This window comes from Ceratosolen solmsi, unplaced genomic scaffold (genome assembly GCF_000503995.2).
Source record: "Ceratosolen solmsi marchali unplaced genomic scaffold, CerSol_1.0 scaffold1, whole genome shotgun sequence".
Classification (NCBI taxonomy): domain Eukaryota; kingdom Metazoa; phylum Arthropoda; class Insecta; order Hymenoptera; family Agaonidae; genus Ceratosolen; species Ceratosolen solmsi.
This window is the reverse complement of record NW_011948415.1, coordinates 12,705,750-12,724,239: the sequence shown is the minus strand read 5'-3', so window position 1 is coordinate 12,724,239 and position 18,490 is coordinate 12,705,750. Positions and strand designations below refer to the sequence as shown.

Here is an 18,490-nt window from a genome sequence, read left to right as displayed (position 1 = left end):
GGCACGCAGATGCGCTCATCTTGTCGTTTTATACACGCCCACAGTTGATCGGGGCTATCTTTCTTGCTACTCCCATCGATAACTCATTAATGCGCTATTCATTGTTAATCTTCATTAGTAGTGGTACGCTTTTTCTCTTATCCCTTCGCCCCGTCCGCAATCGTCATCTTTTAATCGCTAATTATTGCTAAATCTCGTAAATATTAATTAAATATTTGTTGTTAATTGCGATGGCTGAAATTTTTCGAGTAATTTGCACAAACAAACAATCCAATTACACTGAAATTTCCCGTAAAAAAAAAAAAGAAAAAAAAAATGAAAGAAAAAAAGAAAAGCGGATGCAGCGAATATTTAATTTTTAAATTGATTTTATGTAAATGCTATGATTATAATTTATTATTTCAGCCTCGTAATATCGGCATTGAATAATCATCTAATACTCGCTTCTTGTCCTATTATTATACCGATAATATTGCGAATTTAAAGCAATTTTATTATACAATAAACTAACTGTGTGTCATCAAATGTGTCAATAAAGCGAATAGAATTTTTTATTTTAGATGCGCATGGTGCGGCTTAAGTTGCACTTGTAGAATGAATGCCAAGAAAAAACATTATTATTACCTATAAATTGCATAATTCTTCGTTCGATAAGTCTTTAGAGTATTTCATAAATTATTTTAAATAATCGAATATTAAATGGCCCACTCTGGCGAATTGTCGTAATAGCAATCTTTTGCCAATTATATTTTGAACATTGACGATAAATGCTTAACTTACTTAATATATGATGTCATAATAATCAAACGTGTTGAAATCAAAATTGCACATAATGTTTTTTAGGCCAAATTTTAAAGTCAATATTTAATTTGGCGTGTAAATTATGATTCATAACAATGCTTTTTTTAATTAATTTGTAAAAGAAAACCAATGGTATGTATTCTGAACGCTCTTTGAATCTTAAAAATTCCTTTATCATTTATGTGCGTTCAATGTGTTAAAGTATTCTTAAATTCATGCATTAAAAGAGTAAATGAATTTACTCTATTTATACTGTATAATTTTAATTGATATTCTACTCATTCTGAATTAAATTGAATGCTTTCAACGATTAAGGTTAACCATTCTTCTTATTCAGAGATTGAAGAATTTTTCAAAGCTAATTTTTAATGTTTATGCCTTAAATTAACTCCAATTTAAATAAACGGATTAAGTACCTTAATTCGCATTACGCAAACGCTTACAGCGCCAGAAATTATGAAATCTCTACATTAACATTATTATTTATTCTCTCTAAATATTATTTTTATCACCGATAGACAGATTAAATTTAGATAACTTCTTATTCGTTGCGTATTTCCTTAGTGACTTTTTAGGGAATTAATATTACACATTAAAGCCTAAATATAACGAAATTGAGTTTAGCCATTATAATAAAAAATTATAATACAAAAAGTCTTTTAAATATTTCCCTTAGTTATTTTAATTTCGATTATTTGATACGTTGTTCGCGAAAGTGTGGATATCATGAATTCATCGATATATGCCGATTTTATCAAACGCAATTCGTTTGTCGATCCAGTCATTCAATCTTATTATTCCTCGTATTACAGCTTCGACTTTTTTCTTTATCTATTTATCGATTTACTTATTGATTTATAAAACTGTGCATTTATTTAGAAGTGTACTTAAGTGCGATAAAGGTTTTGCGCATCAAGAAGCGATTACTTGACAATTATTTTACCGTATCTCTCCAGTCCTCTAATCCTTCTTGCTTCCTTTCAAATATTATCATTTTAGATCGATTTATATATATATATATATATATATATATATATATATACATAATCAAAGTAAAAAAATATAGCTAGTCACTTGTAGTAATGGAAGCAAAGATGAAATGTACTTTTAGCAGGATAGTAATAGTCATGAAAGTTGGTTTCATTCATTCGAATTTGCGGAAGCGACAGAAACTGGTTATTAGAAAGTCTACGTTTGTGAATTGCAATTCAATGAGTAATCGGATAATGTTCGGACTACTAGAGAACACAGAAACTGTATGATCGTAAAGTACTACTATCAACTGGAATTTAATGAAGTGTTCGGTACACCGAGAACTTGTACATCACTTCTTAGGGCAAGTTTATGCTGCATTAAAGTGCGCACCACTGAAATTGTTTTTATTGATCCTAATGGAAGCTTCGCTTATCTACCACAGTCTGCTTAATTAAGAAGAAAAAAAAAATGGTTTTCGAATAGCAATTTGAGGAAGCGCATGGGCCATTTTTCTTATAATTTAATGTGCAACTGTCATTCGTTACTCGTTGACTTTGTAAAAGGAGATTATCGATTACGAGTACATATTTGTAAGATCAAAGTAAAGAATCAAATTTTGCCAAGAATGTAAATTGTCGTTGAATAACACCAATTAAAATTTTTGCTTCCTTGCATACAATCTAATCACTTATTAATGGGAGGAAACAAACACAAAAAAATAAAACAAAAAAAAACAAAAACAAAAACAAAAACAAAAGCCAAAAAAAATGAAAAAATCTATTTATTCTTTTCTAAAACTTAAAAATAAATACTTTTCCTTTTAACTGTTTTATTATGCAAAGTGCAGCGGTACATATGAATTTCAGCGCCATTGATCACCATCCAAAGTACTACCGAGGTATTTGGCATACATTGGTTTAACAGTTACATAATACCTTGACACTGATCGTGAATATAACTTTTGAAATATAATTGTCAGATGAGATTGTTGTTGTGAAATTAAACGTTTAAAGTCAATTCCGAAGTAAGATCTCTTTACTCAATTAGTATTAACGAATACTAATGGCTAATTGATACATTAGAGTAATTAATGATTATTAATTAGCAAATAATACTTTTAAAAATAATTAATTGATAATAATAGAATGCCAATTAGTATGATAACGAACGTTTACGATGTTATGTTAATTCTAAATTGCAATATTAGAATAATATTAATAATTATATAAGTACGCCAAATAAATACTTTGTGAAAAAATTGTTAAATGTATTTTTCAATTTTCGTTGTCAATGTTTGTGATTTAAACTAAATAAGATTAAAATGGCTATTCAACGGCTTGACATTGTTTCATCAGCAAAGTCGAGGCGTCTTTTCTCTCGTGATTGTACACCTCATGTTTCAAACATTGACTTCCTGGCAACCGAGTTTACTAAAGAACCGGCACCTTCGCAATCTTATCCTCGTGGATTAATAAAGTATTCCGTGAAAAGACAAATTTCTCGCATTTAGGTATCAAAAAAAAAAAAAAAAAAAAAAAAAAAAAAGAAGAAGAAGAAGAAAAACACGAGCTGTAATCGATGCAACCAACGCACTTTGAGTACATTGAAGAAATTTGTTAAACATCAATCTAAATTCACTTGCAAAGAAGAAAAATAGATTTTTAGATTTGTGAACACTAGATCGTAATGTAAATTTTATTTATTTATTTATTTTTTTTATTAAAGACATTGCGCTTGATAGATTATAAAATAATAATTGCATATTATTAAGACTTGGGAGATATGGAATCGATACGTATTATGACAATTTACCAAGATGTAAACAATTTAGAGAGATTAGAAAGTATGAAGGTTAAGAAAAACATAAACCATTTGCATGGGATAATAAATTTAGTCATGTTTACTTACTAGGAAATAAACTAAATTCTTTTAGTCTTCTATAGAGAGGTAATGAAAGCTTCGATGTAAGGGTAGACAATTGAGTAAATAAATGAAAAGCTTCGATATAAATTAATCTTATTTCAAATAATCATTTCAAAAATCATAAACTAGGTAATAGTAATGAGAGAAGCAATTTGAAAATAAATAGATAAGTTTTCTAATTGAATAAAATTCATTGTTAACGCAAAGTATGTAAGTGAGTTTTGAGAATGAACAAATTTTTATAAGTTATTTAACGTTATTTTTTAAACGCAATGTAATGCGAAGAATTGCCGATTACATAATTTTAACGTTGTCGGTCGTAGTAACGACTACATAAATTAATGCTTTTATAAATAATATTTCAGGGCACTTTTAGCCTCGAAATAACGTTATTCCAATGATTGTAGAAATTCTGAATTGTACAATACTGAGAAATGGAGTGAAAGAAAAAGAAACAAATAGAGTTGGATTGACATATGCATAATAATAATATGTCGTGCATTGCCGATCGTAAGTGCGCTTCCCGCAGACGCAAAACCAAACTCAATAAAACGAACCTTGTATTTATGATTTACAAATCGATTTTCAAGAACTCAAACAAACACAATCGAGTGTGTAAGGGAAGTAGAAAAATGCTCATGTTGATATATCTCACGAAGCGAACCACAGAGAGAGAGAGAGAGAGAGAGAGAGAGTGAGAGAGAGAGAGCGAATCGCGGGAGGGGGGGGCGGTAGGAGGACTGAAGGGATAGAGGATAAAATGTATAAAAGCAGCACAATAGCACATAAAACTTAAAAGTATTCCTTTTGACCCATAGACAAATTTAAACTTACGTCCTTGTAAGTTTATTTTTAATATATGTATGACATTATAAATAAAAGTATTGTTCATCGCCTTCTTTTTCTTGTTAATGTCAATAAAATCAACTATAATAAGTTTATGGTAAATTCTATTAAAACTATATCGTAAAATATCCGAGTGTATATTTTATGAAAACATTTTACACAATAATGATTAAAGGGACGTTGAAAATTAATTTTTCATAAAATATCAGTTTGGAAAAGTGTATTTTTCAAATAAGAGATTAATTTTCCTACGCAATCCCATTTGTATTTTGGCATTTGGCATACTCGTGAATCTCGTTATAAATTCTAGTTTTAAAAATTCGCTCCGATTAATTATAAATTGCAACATCAATTATATTCCAATAATGGCTCTATAAAATTAAAATCATCTAATAAAGACTCTTGTATTTCATGACTTTAATCACGATTATTCATCCAATGTATCGCGAATTTTGCCTTGGAGCGTGTGCACGAGCAGCCCCATGCTTAATACGATTTAATGCATTTATCCGTAGACAATGCCACCGACGGTTCAGCCACTGACTTTATAAAATCATCATTATTTGAAAATACGCAAGTCATTGTTGTTTAAAAGTTCATGAATGTTCAGACTTTAATTTACATAAAATCGTGCCGAAGTATTTCAGAAATACAAGCGTAGCGCGCTCTATCCACGAGAACAATTAAAAAATAACGTTTGCCAAAATCTCGAATAATAATAATAATAGCCGAACGCGATAAACCAAAAGGCGCGCGTCACGTGTAGAGAGAAGGAACAAACGATATTTAATAAGGTGCAGAGAAGGTCCTTTTGCCATTAAAAGAACGAGCCTCCCGTACCGACAAAGGAGCAAAAAGGGGGACCCATCGTCCACCTAACCAGGTTCACGTTATAAGTCGTTATAAGTTATAAGCCGCCGCCACTGCCGTCGCCGTCGCCACCGAAGCATCCACGTCGTCGAGTCCCTAGGTCACTGATAGCCTTCCCGAACTCGTAATTAACCTTCGATTTCCATTTGTTTTAAGCGAACGAGCGCCGGCAAGAGAAGCATCTTTTTCTCAAGAGACGCGCTTACAAGGCACAAGTGGTGGTGGCGGTACTCTCACCGAGCATATCCACGCACTCTTTGGACACAGCCGGCTCTCCTTCTCCCAACCATCACGCACCCCTCCCGCCCTCCGTCCCTCCTCCTGTATACGCATTCACTTTGGAAACCGTGCGCGGGCGCTCGGCGAACGTTATTCTCGGCCGGAGTCGTCTATATTTAGATGCGAGACCACCTTGAGCGAGTGTATAGCCGAGTCGCTCGAGCGTGCGCGGATCGGACAGCGCACCGGAGGGCGGCGAGAGAAAGAGAGAGAGAGAGAGAGAGAGAGAGAGAGAGAGAGAGCGAGTGCGAGGAGGGAGGCGGAATGCGCAAGAGGATGGCTAGGGAGGGGACGAGGGATAAAGGGAATTGTGCAACGCCCGTGTATATTGTCCGAGAAAAAACGAGGACCACTTTCTGCTGCCTCTTCTCCTGCTGCTTCCCCGGGCCATTGTTCGACCGGTTCCTCCTCTGTCTTGCTCTTTCATTCGCCCCTGCTGCCCCGTTGATTCTATCGCCGCCGCTAGCCTCCTTTTCCCTCTTTTTTTCAACTTTGCTCTCCCCTACCTACCTACCTTCCTACCTACCTACCTACCTTCCTACCTACCTACCTACCTACCTACCTATCTACCTACCTACCTACCTACCTACCTATCTACCTACCTACCTACCTACCTACCTATCTACCTACCTACCTACCTACCTACCTATCTACCTACCTACCTACCTACCTACCTATCTACCTACCTACCTACCTACCTACCTATCTACCTACCTACCTACCTACCTACCTATCTACCTACCTACCTACCTACCTACCTATCTACCTACCTACCTACCTACCTACCTATCTACCTACCTACCTACCTACCTACCTATCTACCTACCTACCTACCTACCTACCTATCTACCTACCTACCTACCTACCTACCTATCTACCTACCTACCTACCTACCTACCTATCTACCTACCTACCTACCTACCTACCTATCTACCTACCTACCTACCTACCTACCTATCTACCTACCTACCTACCTACCTACCTATCTACCTACCTACCTACCTACCTACCTATCTACCTACCTACCTACCTACCTACCTATCTACCTACCTACCTACCTACCTACCTATCTACCTACCTACCTACCTACCTACCTATCTACCTACCTACCTACCTACCTACCCCATCCCCCGCCCTTGTTACGTGCACATAAGTAAAGTTTACCGAAAAATTTATAGTAGCGAAAATATTCTTTATTTATCCTGGCTTTCTCTTCGTAAAAAATCTCTTCCTCTACTCACAGTTCCCCCTCGGTGTCACGAGCGAGAATTTAATTTACTCGGTCGCGCGGTTAACGGAAAGCTCTTTAATACATTTTTCAATGATAACTGGATCCGAGTTGCAATTGACGATGTAAATGCATTTAGCCAACCGAGCACTCGAAATTTCTTCCTCACTCTCTCACAATCTATCTCCTTCATTTATTCACATCATTATACGATAATCTAGTAAATACATGTCAAATGTGACTAAAAAACACTTTGTTTTCGGGACAACATAAAAGCACGGATTACCATGTTTAGGCTACCGTACTTTGACATTTGTTTTTGATCGTCCTCGCTTAGGTAATACTCTTGCGCAATAGTAGATTATTACCATTTCAAAAATTCAAGCGTCTAATTAATTTCTTCAGCGCACAATGAGTCATATTCCCGTGAACGCGCAATTTCCAAATCTTTATTTTACTAATGCACTTTTCCAAGCTCAACTTAATTTATCGGCTCTATTTATTTATCTGTTTTCACTTTTCCTCTCACCCTCCCTGTCTCTTTATCTATATATCTATCTGTCAATCTATCTCTGTCTCTATCTCGTTCTCTCCCCCCGCGAGCCGAATTTTATCCACCTCGACGGGTCGGAACGATGGACGAGGAATTGCTTTTCTTCTTACGTTTTTGCACACATACGCGTCGAGGCGCCCGATGCTTCTTACCGAATGAAAAAAATCGTCCCCTGCCCCCGTCCTCCCCATCGTCCCACTAGCTCGAGTCGTAAAAATCGTAGCTCTGGATGAGACATCGAGAAATAATAATACAATCAGGTTCTGCCGCGTCCCGCTCACATAATCAACAGCGTAAAAAGTGTCGACCATGGTGAATCCACCCCCTCTCCCTCACTCTTGTCCCAGCCGGGGCTTTTTGCATACATCGACCGTGAAAAAGGCCCAACATTATAGCTCGTTGAAACGAAGCGCTCAACCGCGACACGAAATGACGCCGCGTAACGGAAAAGGCCAGCCGCGTCTAAAAATACGCTCCTCGCGCGACCTGCCAGCTCATTACGCATAATTGCCGTGAACTAGCATCTAATTAAAATGGTGCGACGAGAGTCGAGTGGGGACAATTAAGACGATGGATAAATGCGGTCGAAGGGAATCCGGGGGGGAATCGGGTGCATGAAGCATGAAGCTGAATCTCGGCTTCTCTCTTCCGGTTACCACGGGAGAGACGCAACAGGTGTCAGAAACATCCAGGGGCCTCGGATTGCTCCGCCTGCGAAATGCGTCACCGCATTTAATTTATTTTTAATTTTACAATTTTTGTTTTTTATTTTTGTTTTTGTTTTTGTTTTTGTTTTTGTTTTTGTTTTTTTTTTTTCTGTTCTTTGTTAATCCGTAACGACACCTTTAATTTTTACATACTTTGGCACTTTTGTTAGTTACTCTTGTGCGTCTCTGTACATTCTTATTGCGCATTCGCTGATGTCCGGTCTAATGATAAATCTGGAAAATCGATGCTTTACTTTAGGAAGACGTTTAATGGATCATTGGCGTGCAGAAATGGTGAATTTTTGCTTAACTTGTCAAGTACCGCAGTAGTCAATATTCGATGTTTCCGAGTCAATTGCGCTTAACGACATTTGCAATTATTTAAGTTAATTTAGTTATCGGATTGTGAATAAATAAACTCGTTGAAGAAAAATGATTACTATAGTAGTACTTATAATTATAATCGATTGTTTTTCTGTGGAGTGTAAATCGAAAAAAGCGCCGTTAATCGAACGATTAAATGAATTTTAATTTCTAACCGGCCATTCATTTCTTTTATTTTCGTATTATCGTTTTTGTACTTTCTATGTTCAGCGAATTAGACTTAACTATCGTCCTATCAGAGACTTCTCATAGGTTTGTTTGTATATAAGTAACGACCGGAAGTAACTCGGTTCCTAAGAAACGGCAAATTTCTTTTTCTTCTTTAATTATACTGGAGTCGGTGAAAGAAATTTAAAGAAAAAGAAATGTAAATAAAATTATAGGATGCAATTACAGATGGATAGGAGCTAAAAGAGAATGGAGCCCAACATCCGTGTTTTACCCTAACCGGAAATCCCCGGATTGTTCAGTCCGAATAAAAGGAAAGTCTCAGATAATCCCTCTCAATTCTCAATTATGTTTATCGAACAATTGAGGCAAAATAATAGCAAATGCGTCACATACAGTATGGCTAATTTTTAATTGGCGTCTCAGTGTTATCTGTTACCGTTTATCATGTAATCACATTGGAAATCGCAAGTTTGTCCAGTGATAAGAATTGGCTTATGTCATATACTATACAATTATGCATTGTAATACAGTCATAGCGAACAGATGAAAGTACACAATTTAAAAACTGTATTATTCGAGGTTTGTAATTTTATACGAAAATGAAAAGAATGATTTTAGTCTTAAAATCTCGGCTCCTCCTCCTTCGCGCTTCAACTTTCTCAATACACGCAAATTACCAGAGGAATTGCGAAGGCACAATATATGCAATTCGCATTAATTATATCGAAGCACCAAAAATATTAATACGATATTTTACTTTACGTTACTGAAAATTTAATCTTTGGACAAATATTGTTCGTTCGTTTCTTTTAAATTCTTCTTTTAAATCATGAAATATTCAATATAATGTGCACATATTTTCGTAATAAATAAATTCTATAATACGTTTTTTAAATATCTAGTAATGAAATTCTTAAATATAATGATAATCTAGAAAAGTACATAATAAAAAAACGTAAAAAGCAATTAGTTTAATTAAATTATTATTATAATTCTATAGGATCTTTAATTTTTAAATGGATTCGTTAAAAATATAAATAATAATAATGATAATACCATTCGGATATAATAAAAAATAAGAGCTTAGATTCAGCGTCAATAGACGAATAGAGTATATATGGAATAAACATTTGTCCACCATTTTCGATTATTTTTTTTATCAAGATTATTAAGGATTTGAATAAGACTGCTTGAAATATTTCACAGCTAATAGATTATTAACGGTGGATCTCTACGTCCCTCTCTCTCTCTCTCTCTCTCTCTCTCTCTCTCTCTCTCTCTCTCTCTCTCTCTACGTTAATACTTCCCTGCTCTCTTCTTCTATATTTATAATTTAAGAAACGTTTCTCACAACATATTAAACATATGCTAATAAAAACATTAATTTCACTAGTAATTTCACGGCAGCCGTAGTAGATACACAAACTAAGTAAGCCTTTTAAAACAACGATTAACGGCGTCATTTACTTTTACGTTGCATCAACCTTGTCATCTTGTCCAATTAAGCGTTATTCCGTCCGAGAATTCGCGATTATTAATTTGACTTTGTTGTCGAAAAGGAGCCGCATCGATAAATAGGTTCGAGTACCTACAGAACAATAACGTAACTCCATAATCGCGAAGCATACATTATCAAAGCTTCAATCGTCGTTACGTCCACTTTCACATGATAAACCTCTCAACTGCGTTTCTCAATCCGTAAAAAAATATAGCGCAACCCCATCGAAAGCCTCGGTGAAAGTTCATAAAGTACGGTAGCGTTTCGTGCCCATGATTTTCAAAGTCGCAGCGAAAGACGAATAAATGGACGATCCGTGCTTAGCCACTTTCTGGCTCTCGTCTTCTTCAACGTTCAGACGCCTCCATTAACGACAAAACAATGTCTGTGCCGCGATGCGATTCTCCCAACGGACGAGCCGCCGACATTTCCGCCGTCCTCAATTCCCATACGGTAATCAGACACCGAGTCATTGCCGCATCGGTGGCGCTCGCGAGCCCCAACGTTTCGCAAAACCAACCACTAAGGGCCTCGCTGATTCGCGATTTGCGCCGATCGTTTCTATGATAACCGAGCGTATAAGAAGGACCCGACCATCGCGTCCTCCCGGCCCCTTAATTTCACATAAGTCCGCGTGTTCGCGAGAACCGAACCACTAGCAAGGCCCAATACAGCGCGACTCTAATAACGCCTGTCACGTCACGCCTGTAGGTCGCGTCCGGCCCTTTGCCATCTAAATTATCGCATCCGTCACCGGTAATTCGCCAAACGAACAATTATAATGCGAAGGCGTGCATCATTAATGAGGACTGCGTGCGTGCAGCGGCCACTGTAGATGATCGAGGGGGATGGTGATGGGGGTTCACTTAGGCCCTATCGTACTAAGCGCACGCGAACGAGCGTTCGGCTATCGTCGTGCACGAGTCGAATAATCGAGATTGGCACGGTTCTCGAGCCGGCGAAATGCATTAAATAAGCAGCAGCCAACTCGGACCGCCGTCGGGGCAATTAGTTTTTGTAACCCGTGAACGTCAATTCGGGAGAAATGAGAAAAAGGGGAGCGCAGCCGTAGCCGTAGCCGTAGCCGTAGCCGTAGCCGTAGCCGTAGCCACCACCGCCACCGTCGCCACCGCCACCGCCACCGCCACCGCCGTTCCTCGAACCTTCAAATAAATAACCGGGCCAGAAAAACTATTAACGCAAAATAGTTGCACGCTCGCGGGACTGCTGAATCTATTTATAGAGCGAAAATTCGGCCGACGGGCCGGCTGCCTCCTACGCCCGGGCCGACGAACGGGAAGAACAAAAGCAAGAGGAGTCCGAGGAACGGGACGGGCGGGGAGAAAAAAAAAAGCAAACGAGACTCGCCGAAAACCCTTCGGTCGCTCGTGGGATCACCGCTGCTCCTCTCTTCCCTCTCCCACCTCGCCCCGTACCGAAAACCGACTGCCCACTCGCTTTCTCACGCCTCGGAGCCGGGGCCCCAACCCCCGTCGCTCGCCGTCCATGCTATATTTAAATCGGACCGCGGACGAGCCCAGGGGCAAGATGAGTATTTCCAGATATTCAAATAAACCGGCGGCGGCACCCTTGACAGAGATCAATTTTTTATCGCAGCCGCGAGAAGCGGCCGAGCGGACGGACACCTCTCTCGGCAAAGCCCTCTGGGTTCCGTGTTTTTTTCGCGCCTACCCTCACTCCCTTCGTCTGCGCTGTAGCGAGAGTGCATCAATTCCCTCTCGCTCTACCGTCCCGTCTCATTAACCTCATTAACGTTAAATTATTAGCCTTTAAGGACGGGCTTGGCCGAGGTTTCGAGGACTACTTTCCTTGGATCCGCTGTCCGATGTCTCGATAAGGCTGCGTACGCGCGTAAACTTCGCCCTCTCGTCCGACAGTTGCGCGAGCATTCCCAGTGATTACTATTGACGTTTCGAGCTTCCGTCGACCAATTCATTAGCTAATTAATTGGCTTAAGGAGGTAAAGGCCTCGGTAAACGCTTTTGATAAAGCACGGATTTTTATCGATTGGCCCTTCTGCTGCCGCTGAGACGCCGATGAGATTTGACACTTAGACGGCTTGTGCTTTCGCGAAACTTCATCCTTACCGACCGATAACGATCAATGTACTTTTTTTTTTAACCTCCTCATTATTCGAGTAGTCACACTTCCCCTCCACCCCACTATCCACACGGACGCGCGTGCTGGATCGATTCCTTCCCGATAAATCTAATTAAAGCTCGACACGTAAAAAAGCCTTCACGAGATCCTAATTCCGCGCCTCGTTGCGTCTGTCCCCAGAAATGTTCCGACTACAAGGCGTCGAATGTCAACACATTCGCCCGGACGGAGCCGCCGGACACGCAGGTGACCAAGTCCGTGATCGCGCTGTTGCTCCACTACAACTGGAACAAATTCAGCATAATAGCGGAGAAGCCGTGGTCAACGGTCGCCAAGTCTTTGCAGGACCAGGCCGGGAAGAACAATCTCACCATCAACCACTTCCTCAGCGTCGAGGACAGGCACGTATGCTGCGAGGATAGACTCCCGTGCTGCCAAGGTGGCGGCTGGTTCCCCATCATCCAGGATACGAAAAACATGACGCGAAGTGAGTTGCCAAGCTTTTACCACCGAATGCCCTAGTGGGAGTCGCGTCCGAGCGACGGCTTCGACACTCGACAAATGATTTTTAATTGCGAGGCATTCTCCGCCCACGCTACATACTTAACATTATCAGATGGTTGATTGTCCGCATTCGCTAATGCAAAAACTGCCGGATGTTTGTCGAGCGAAGCCTTCGCTCCGGACCGACCTTAAGATTTCACGATCTTCCGTCAGAAATGGATTAGTGTGTAGTTCGCGAGAAGATAAGAGACATTTAAACTCGACTGATAATGAGAATTTAGCGCTTTAAGGATTTGCGCGAATTGGTTAAATGTAATTTATCCCTACGACTTATCGATAAAAGTAATATTATTTCATCGGCGAATGGGTTGACCAAATTTACGTATAATATAAAAATTTGCATGTATCCTTGGTTTTTTTTACCCCTTTTCAGTTTATATTATAGTTAATTGTTTGATCTTTTTATCATAACGATAAGCATAAGTAATTTGTTTGTTTGTTTGTTTGTTTGTTTGTGTGTGTGTGTGTGTGTGTGTGTGTGTGTGTGTGCGTGTGTGTGTGTGTGCGTGTGTGTGTGTGTGCGTGTGTGTGTGTGTGCGTGTGTGTGTGTGTGCGTGTGTGTGTGTGTGCGTGTGTGTGTGTGTGCGTGTGTGTGTGTGTGCGTGTGTGTGTGTGTGCGTGTGTGTGTGTGTGCGTGTGTGTGTGTGTGCGTGTGTGTGTGTGTGCGTGTGTGTGTGTGTGCGTGTGTGTGTGTGTGCGTGTGTGTGTGTGTGCGTGTGTGTGTGTGTGCGTGTGTGTGTGTGTGCGTGTGTGTGTGTGTGCGTGTGTGTGTGTGTGCGTGTGTGTGTGTGTGCGTGTGTGTGTGTGTGCGTGTGTGTGTGTGTGCGTGTGTGTGTGTGTGCGTGTGTGTGTGTGTGCGTGTGTGTGTGTGTGCGTGTGTGTGTGTGTGCGTGTGTGTGTGTGTGCGTGTGTGTGTGTGTGCGTGTGTGTGTGTGTGCGTGTGTGTGTGTGTGCGTGTGTGTGTGTGTGCGTGTGTGTGTGTGTGCGTGTGTGTGTGTGTGCGTGTGTGTGTGTGTGTGTTTAGAAGGTAGAGAAGGAGCTTAAAAATGAGGGGAAAAAAATGAAATAGAAATTAGCAATTATCAACATAACAGAAAAATAATAGTAATGAAAAAAAAAGAAAAAAAGAAAAACTTACTCTTAGTTATTAAAATGTCTTTGGAAGAAGATCATAGATAAGTGTGACAATTTGCAATAAATATAGATGCATTAAATCTAATTTACCATCTGTATCATACGATGAGCATTAAATGTACTGTTAATGAAACATAATCCGCTTATTTTGAATAACGTGCATTACTGATCGTAAGAATTATTTTACTACGCGAATTATCTAGAATTCAAAATGAATAGTGCAAAAAGATGAAAAAAAAAACGGATATTATCAAGATAATAAATTTTAGCGTGAATATATGTGTTAAAAGACGGTTATTAAGTAGTGTTCCTTTATCAATGATTACACGATAAATTCGGAAAATACATTTTGAGATTTTAGATAACCCTTAATGATTAACTCGCTTAAAAAATTCATAATAATATTTGCTGATTACGGGTAATTTTTGTATAAGTAATAGTTTTTCCTTTAGTCAAGTAAGTCTTCAAGTTTTTATTTTGACGACTCTTGGACGGTCATTTAGCGCGTTATATTTTAAACCTTTTCAACTGCTAAGCAAAATACAATTACTGCATCGCAATGTACTACTTTTCAACAATAGATAAATGTCCTACGAAATAAATAAATTAATCTTCAAAAAATTTTTGAAAAAAATTTTCATTTTTCTTCATAAATTATGAATTGAATAATTTGTTTAATTTTCGTTTATAGTCAGTCATTTTTTTTTTCCTTCTTCTAAGTTTTTATAAAATTTTGTATCTATTTCATATAATAATTCTATACTTCTATCGCAGTATCTAAGAAACTAAATTTTAATTTCAATAAAATTGTATATCTTCACTATCTCATAAATATCTCATCTATTAAAATCTATTCAACGTGCAGTGCTGATTATAACTCTTCAAACGAGATAGTAATTATTACATCTATTTCTTATCTCTGTTAATTGTACAAATTTATTTAAGTAAGTAATTATTGTAAATTGATACTTACATTACTGCGCATTTAATATAACTGCTATATTACTATAATAAAAACCTAAGTTTCATAAGAGTTGATAAAAATTACGAGATCGAGACAGTTGTATACGTAACTTTTCCATTGTAAATTCATTTATATATAAAAAATACAACAACGACATAAAAAAAAAAACAAAAAAACAAAAAAACAAAAAAACAAAAAAACAAAAAAACAAAAAAACAAAAAAACAAAAAAACAAAAAAACAAAAAAACAAAAAAACAAAAAAACAAAAAAACAAAAAAACAAAAAAACAAAAAAACAAAAAAACAAAAAAACAAAAAAACAAAAAAACAAAAAAACAAAAAAACAAAAAAACAAAAAAACAAAAAAACAAAAAAACAAAAAAACAAAAAAACAAAAAAACAAAAAAACAAAAAAACAAAAAAACAAAAAAACAAAAAAACAAAAAAACAAAAAAACAAAAAAACAAAAAAACAAAAAAACAAAAAAACAAAAAAACAAAAAAACAAAAAAACAAAAAAACAAAAAAACAAAAAAACAAAAAAACAAAAAAACAAAAAAACAAAAAAACAAAAAAACAAAAAAACAAAAAAACAAAAAAACAAAAAAACAAAAAAACAAAAAAACAAAAAAACAAAAAAACAAAAAAACAAAAAAACAAAAAAACAAAAAAACAAAAAAACAAAAAAACAAAAAAACAAAAAAACAAAAAAACAAAAAAACAAAAAAACAAAAAAACAAAAACAAAATAAAAACAACAAAATAAAAATAAAAAGCAATAAGATTGAATTTTTAAGGATTTGTATCTAAATGTAGGCAGATCATTCAATGAAATTGAAGAGAAAGAGAAATTTATTTTCATAAGTATTAGAGAAATTAAAAATAGAAGTTAATAATTTTTACGAGCTTTAACGTCGACGTAACATGACTATGAATAATAATTTGTAGCTAAACATAGCATGTAGACTAAAGTTTAAAGTATAAAGTGATTAAAATTGATTTTTTTATCCAACAAAAACGACGAAATAGCATTCTATTAATACGTTGAAGATATAAATAAGAATCCTAGGAGTAATGTCGTTTATCTATTTCAGTTTATATATTTCTTGGCACTCCTATATCGCTCATCGAATTCATGAACGCCATGCAAAATCAAAGGCTACTAGACAATGGCCAATATATGGTAATATACGTGGACATGATGACGTATACGCCGAAGGAAGCAATGAAGTACTTATGGAGTAAGTATGCACTTTTTGTAAGGATAAATTGAGAAGGTGGAGGCTTTTTGTTTGCGATTACTTTTAAATTCTGGATGTCAGCATCGTCTCGATGAAGAAATGTGTTTAATTATTTGAGTGATGTTAATGATATCGAGGTTGCCGAATTTTGTAGGAAAATTGTTGACATTGAAACGCACGCGAAACTGCTGACGATCGTAAATTCAGGAAGGGTGGCTGTTCGCAGGACTTTTTTAAAAAGAAAAATTAGTAATCAAACTAACGAACAGTTTATACGAATAAGAGTATATATTATGACAAAATTTATTATGTTTTACTTAAGATATTGACTTTTTTTTTTTCTTTTAAATATAATATTCGTTTAAATATAATAAATATGATATAATTACAAAGTCATAAATTATATGCAGTTAATTATCGTTTCATTATTATAAATGTTTGTTGTACTTTTGTTGTACTCGGTGCCCGAGGCTATCCTTTATGGGCAAAGTGATAATTTTATATTTTATTGAACAAACGTTAATCGATGCAATTTTATAAACGTTAGATGCAGCAATTTTTCATGCTAAGCGAAAAACGTTAGGATTAAGCGTCAATATTATTAGCTTGAAATTTCATTGCTTTCGAAAGTCTCATGATATTGCAAAACAATAAAGCAGTCGATTATATAAATAATTTGAAGAACGTTAACTTTAATTTCTGCATCATGATAGATCCATTTATAAAAACAAATGTAAAAATTACAACTTATTATTATCTACGATATTGTATTCACTGATTTCTCGATCAGATAATTACTACCTTGAAGAATCGTGTGCGTTTCAAAAGTAAATTCTATATTTAGAATTACGTACGGTAAGATACTCATCGTCCTTCGCGGACAATTTTCGATAATTATGAACATAAACAAGAAATAATGACGAGCAAAATAAAAACAAATCGATTTCCGTCTGGACTTACGCAGAACCCGAGCATTACTACAACCTGAGAGATTGCCAAGATCCAAAGGACAAGGACTTTCTTAAGAGAGCTCGATCCCTTATGGTAGTGGCGTCAACGCCGCCGACACAGAATTATGAGGATTTTACGCAGAAGGTCCGCGATTACAGCAGCAAGGAGCCTTTCAATTTCCCCGTACCCGAACGTTTTCTTCTTGACAAATTCGAAAAGGTTGGCTACTTCGTTTCCTTGCCTATTTATTCGCCCACTACTTCTCTTTCTTCAATGAAATATTTTTAGCTGGTCGATAATTAATGACTACCTTATCATTGGCTATTGAGTAATTTTGCAATATATTAACTGGTTAACATTAAGAATAAAAATTTTAAAAAGAAAGTGAATTTACAAGTACGGCTAAATGCAGAGAGATGAGATATTATTCCAAGCGTTAGTAGCGATGAAAAAAAATTTCAGCCCCTTTCCAAGTTACTTTCATATTAAATTTCTTATTGTTTTCTTTGCAGTATGTTTCTATTTATGCAGCCTATTTATACGATTCGGTTAAATTGTATGCAAGAGCTTTGGATCAACTATTACATGATTATCCGGATCAATCGTTGGATGAAATTGCAAGCAATGGGACATTGATCATCGAAAGGATCATCAAAAACCACACATATCAAAGTACTCGAGACTTTTTCAATTTATTCTCTCCATTCTAATGAATTGTGCATTAGCAATATATTATTTAATATCTATTCTATTCCAAATATATAATAATAACAATAACAACAACAACAACAATAATAATAATAACAGTAGCAACCATTTCCCGGAGTAACGAGACGTTAAGTAATTTAATTAAAATAGACAGTTAGTAGTTAATTATCAGCATTCTTTTTATTATTTAATATCTATTCTATTCCAAATATAAATTAATAATAACAATAACAACAACAACAATAATAATAATAATAATAATAATAATAATAATAATAATAATAATAATAATAATAATAATAATAATTGCAATTACTATTTTAATTAAATTACTTAACGTCTCGTTACTCCGGGAAATGGTTGCTACTGTTATTATTATTATTATTGTTGTTGTTGTTATTGTTATTATTAATTTATATTTGGAATAGAATAGATATTAAATAATAAAAAGAATGCTGATAATTAACTACTAACTGTCCTTTTACCAGGTATCAGTGGAGCAACGATAAAACTTGATGGACACGGGGATTCCGAGGGTAATTTTTCGGTACTCGCATTAAAAAAGGAACCGCTC

The 18,490-nt window shown here is 36.1% G+C and overlaps 1 protein-coding gene across 1 annotated transcript in view; it reads left to right on the top strand.

Moving 5' to 3' along the window:
- Positions 1 to 18,490, top strand: part of LOC105359080 (guanylate cyclase 32E-like) — a 91,441-nt gene that overhangs the window by 64,519 nt on the left and 8,432 nt on the right. Inside the window, 5 exon segments of the mRNA XM_011495557.1 lie at positions 12,537 to 12,843; positions 16,111 to 16,257; positions 17,222 to 17,427; positions 17,721 to 17,880; positions 18,405 to 18,489. Of these exon segments, the coding sequence (XP_011493859.1) occupies positions 12,537 to 12,843; positions 16,111 to 16,257; positions 17,222 to 17,427; positions 17,721 to 17,880; positions 18,405 to 18,489 (905 nt within the window).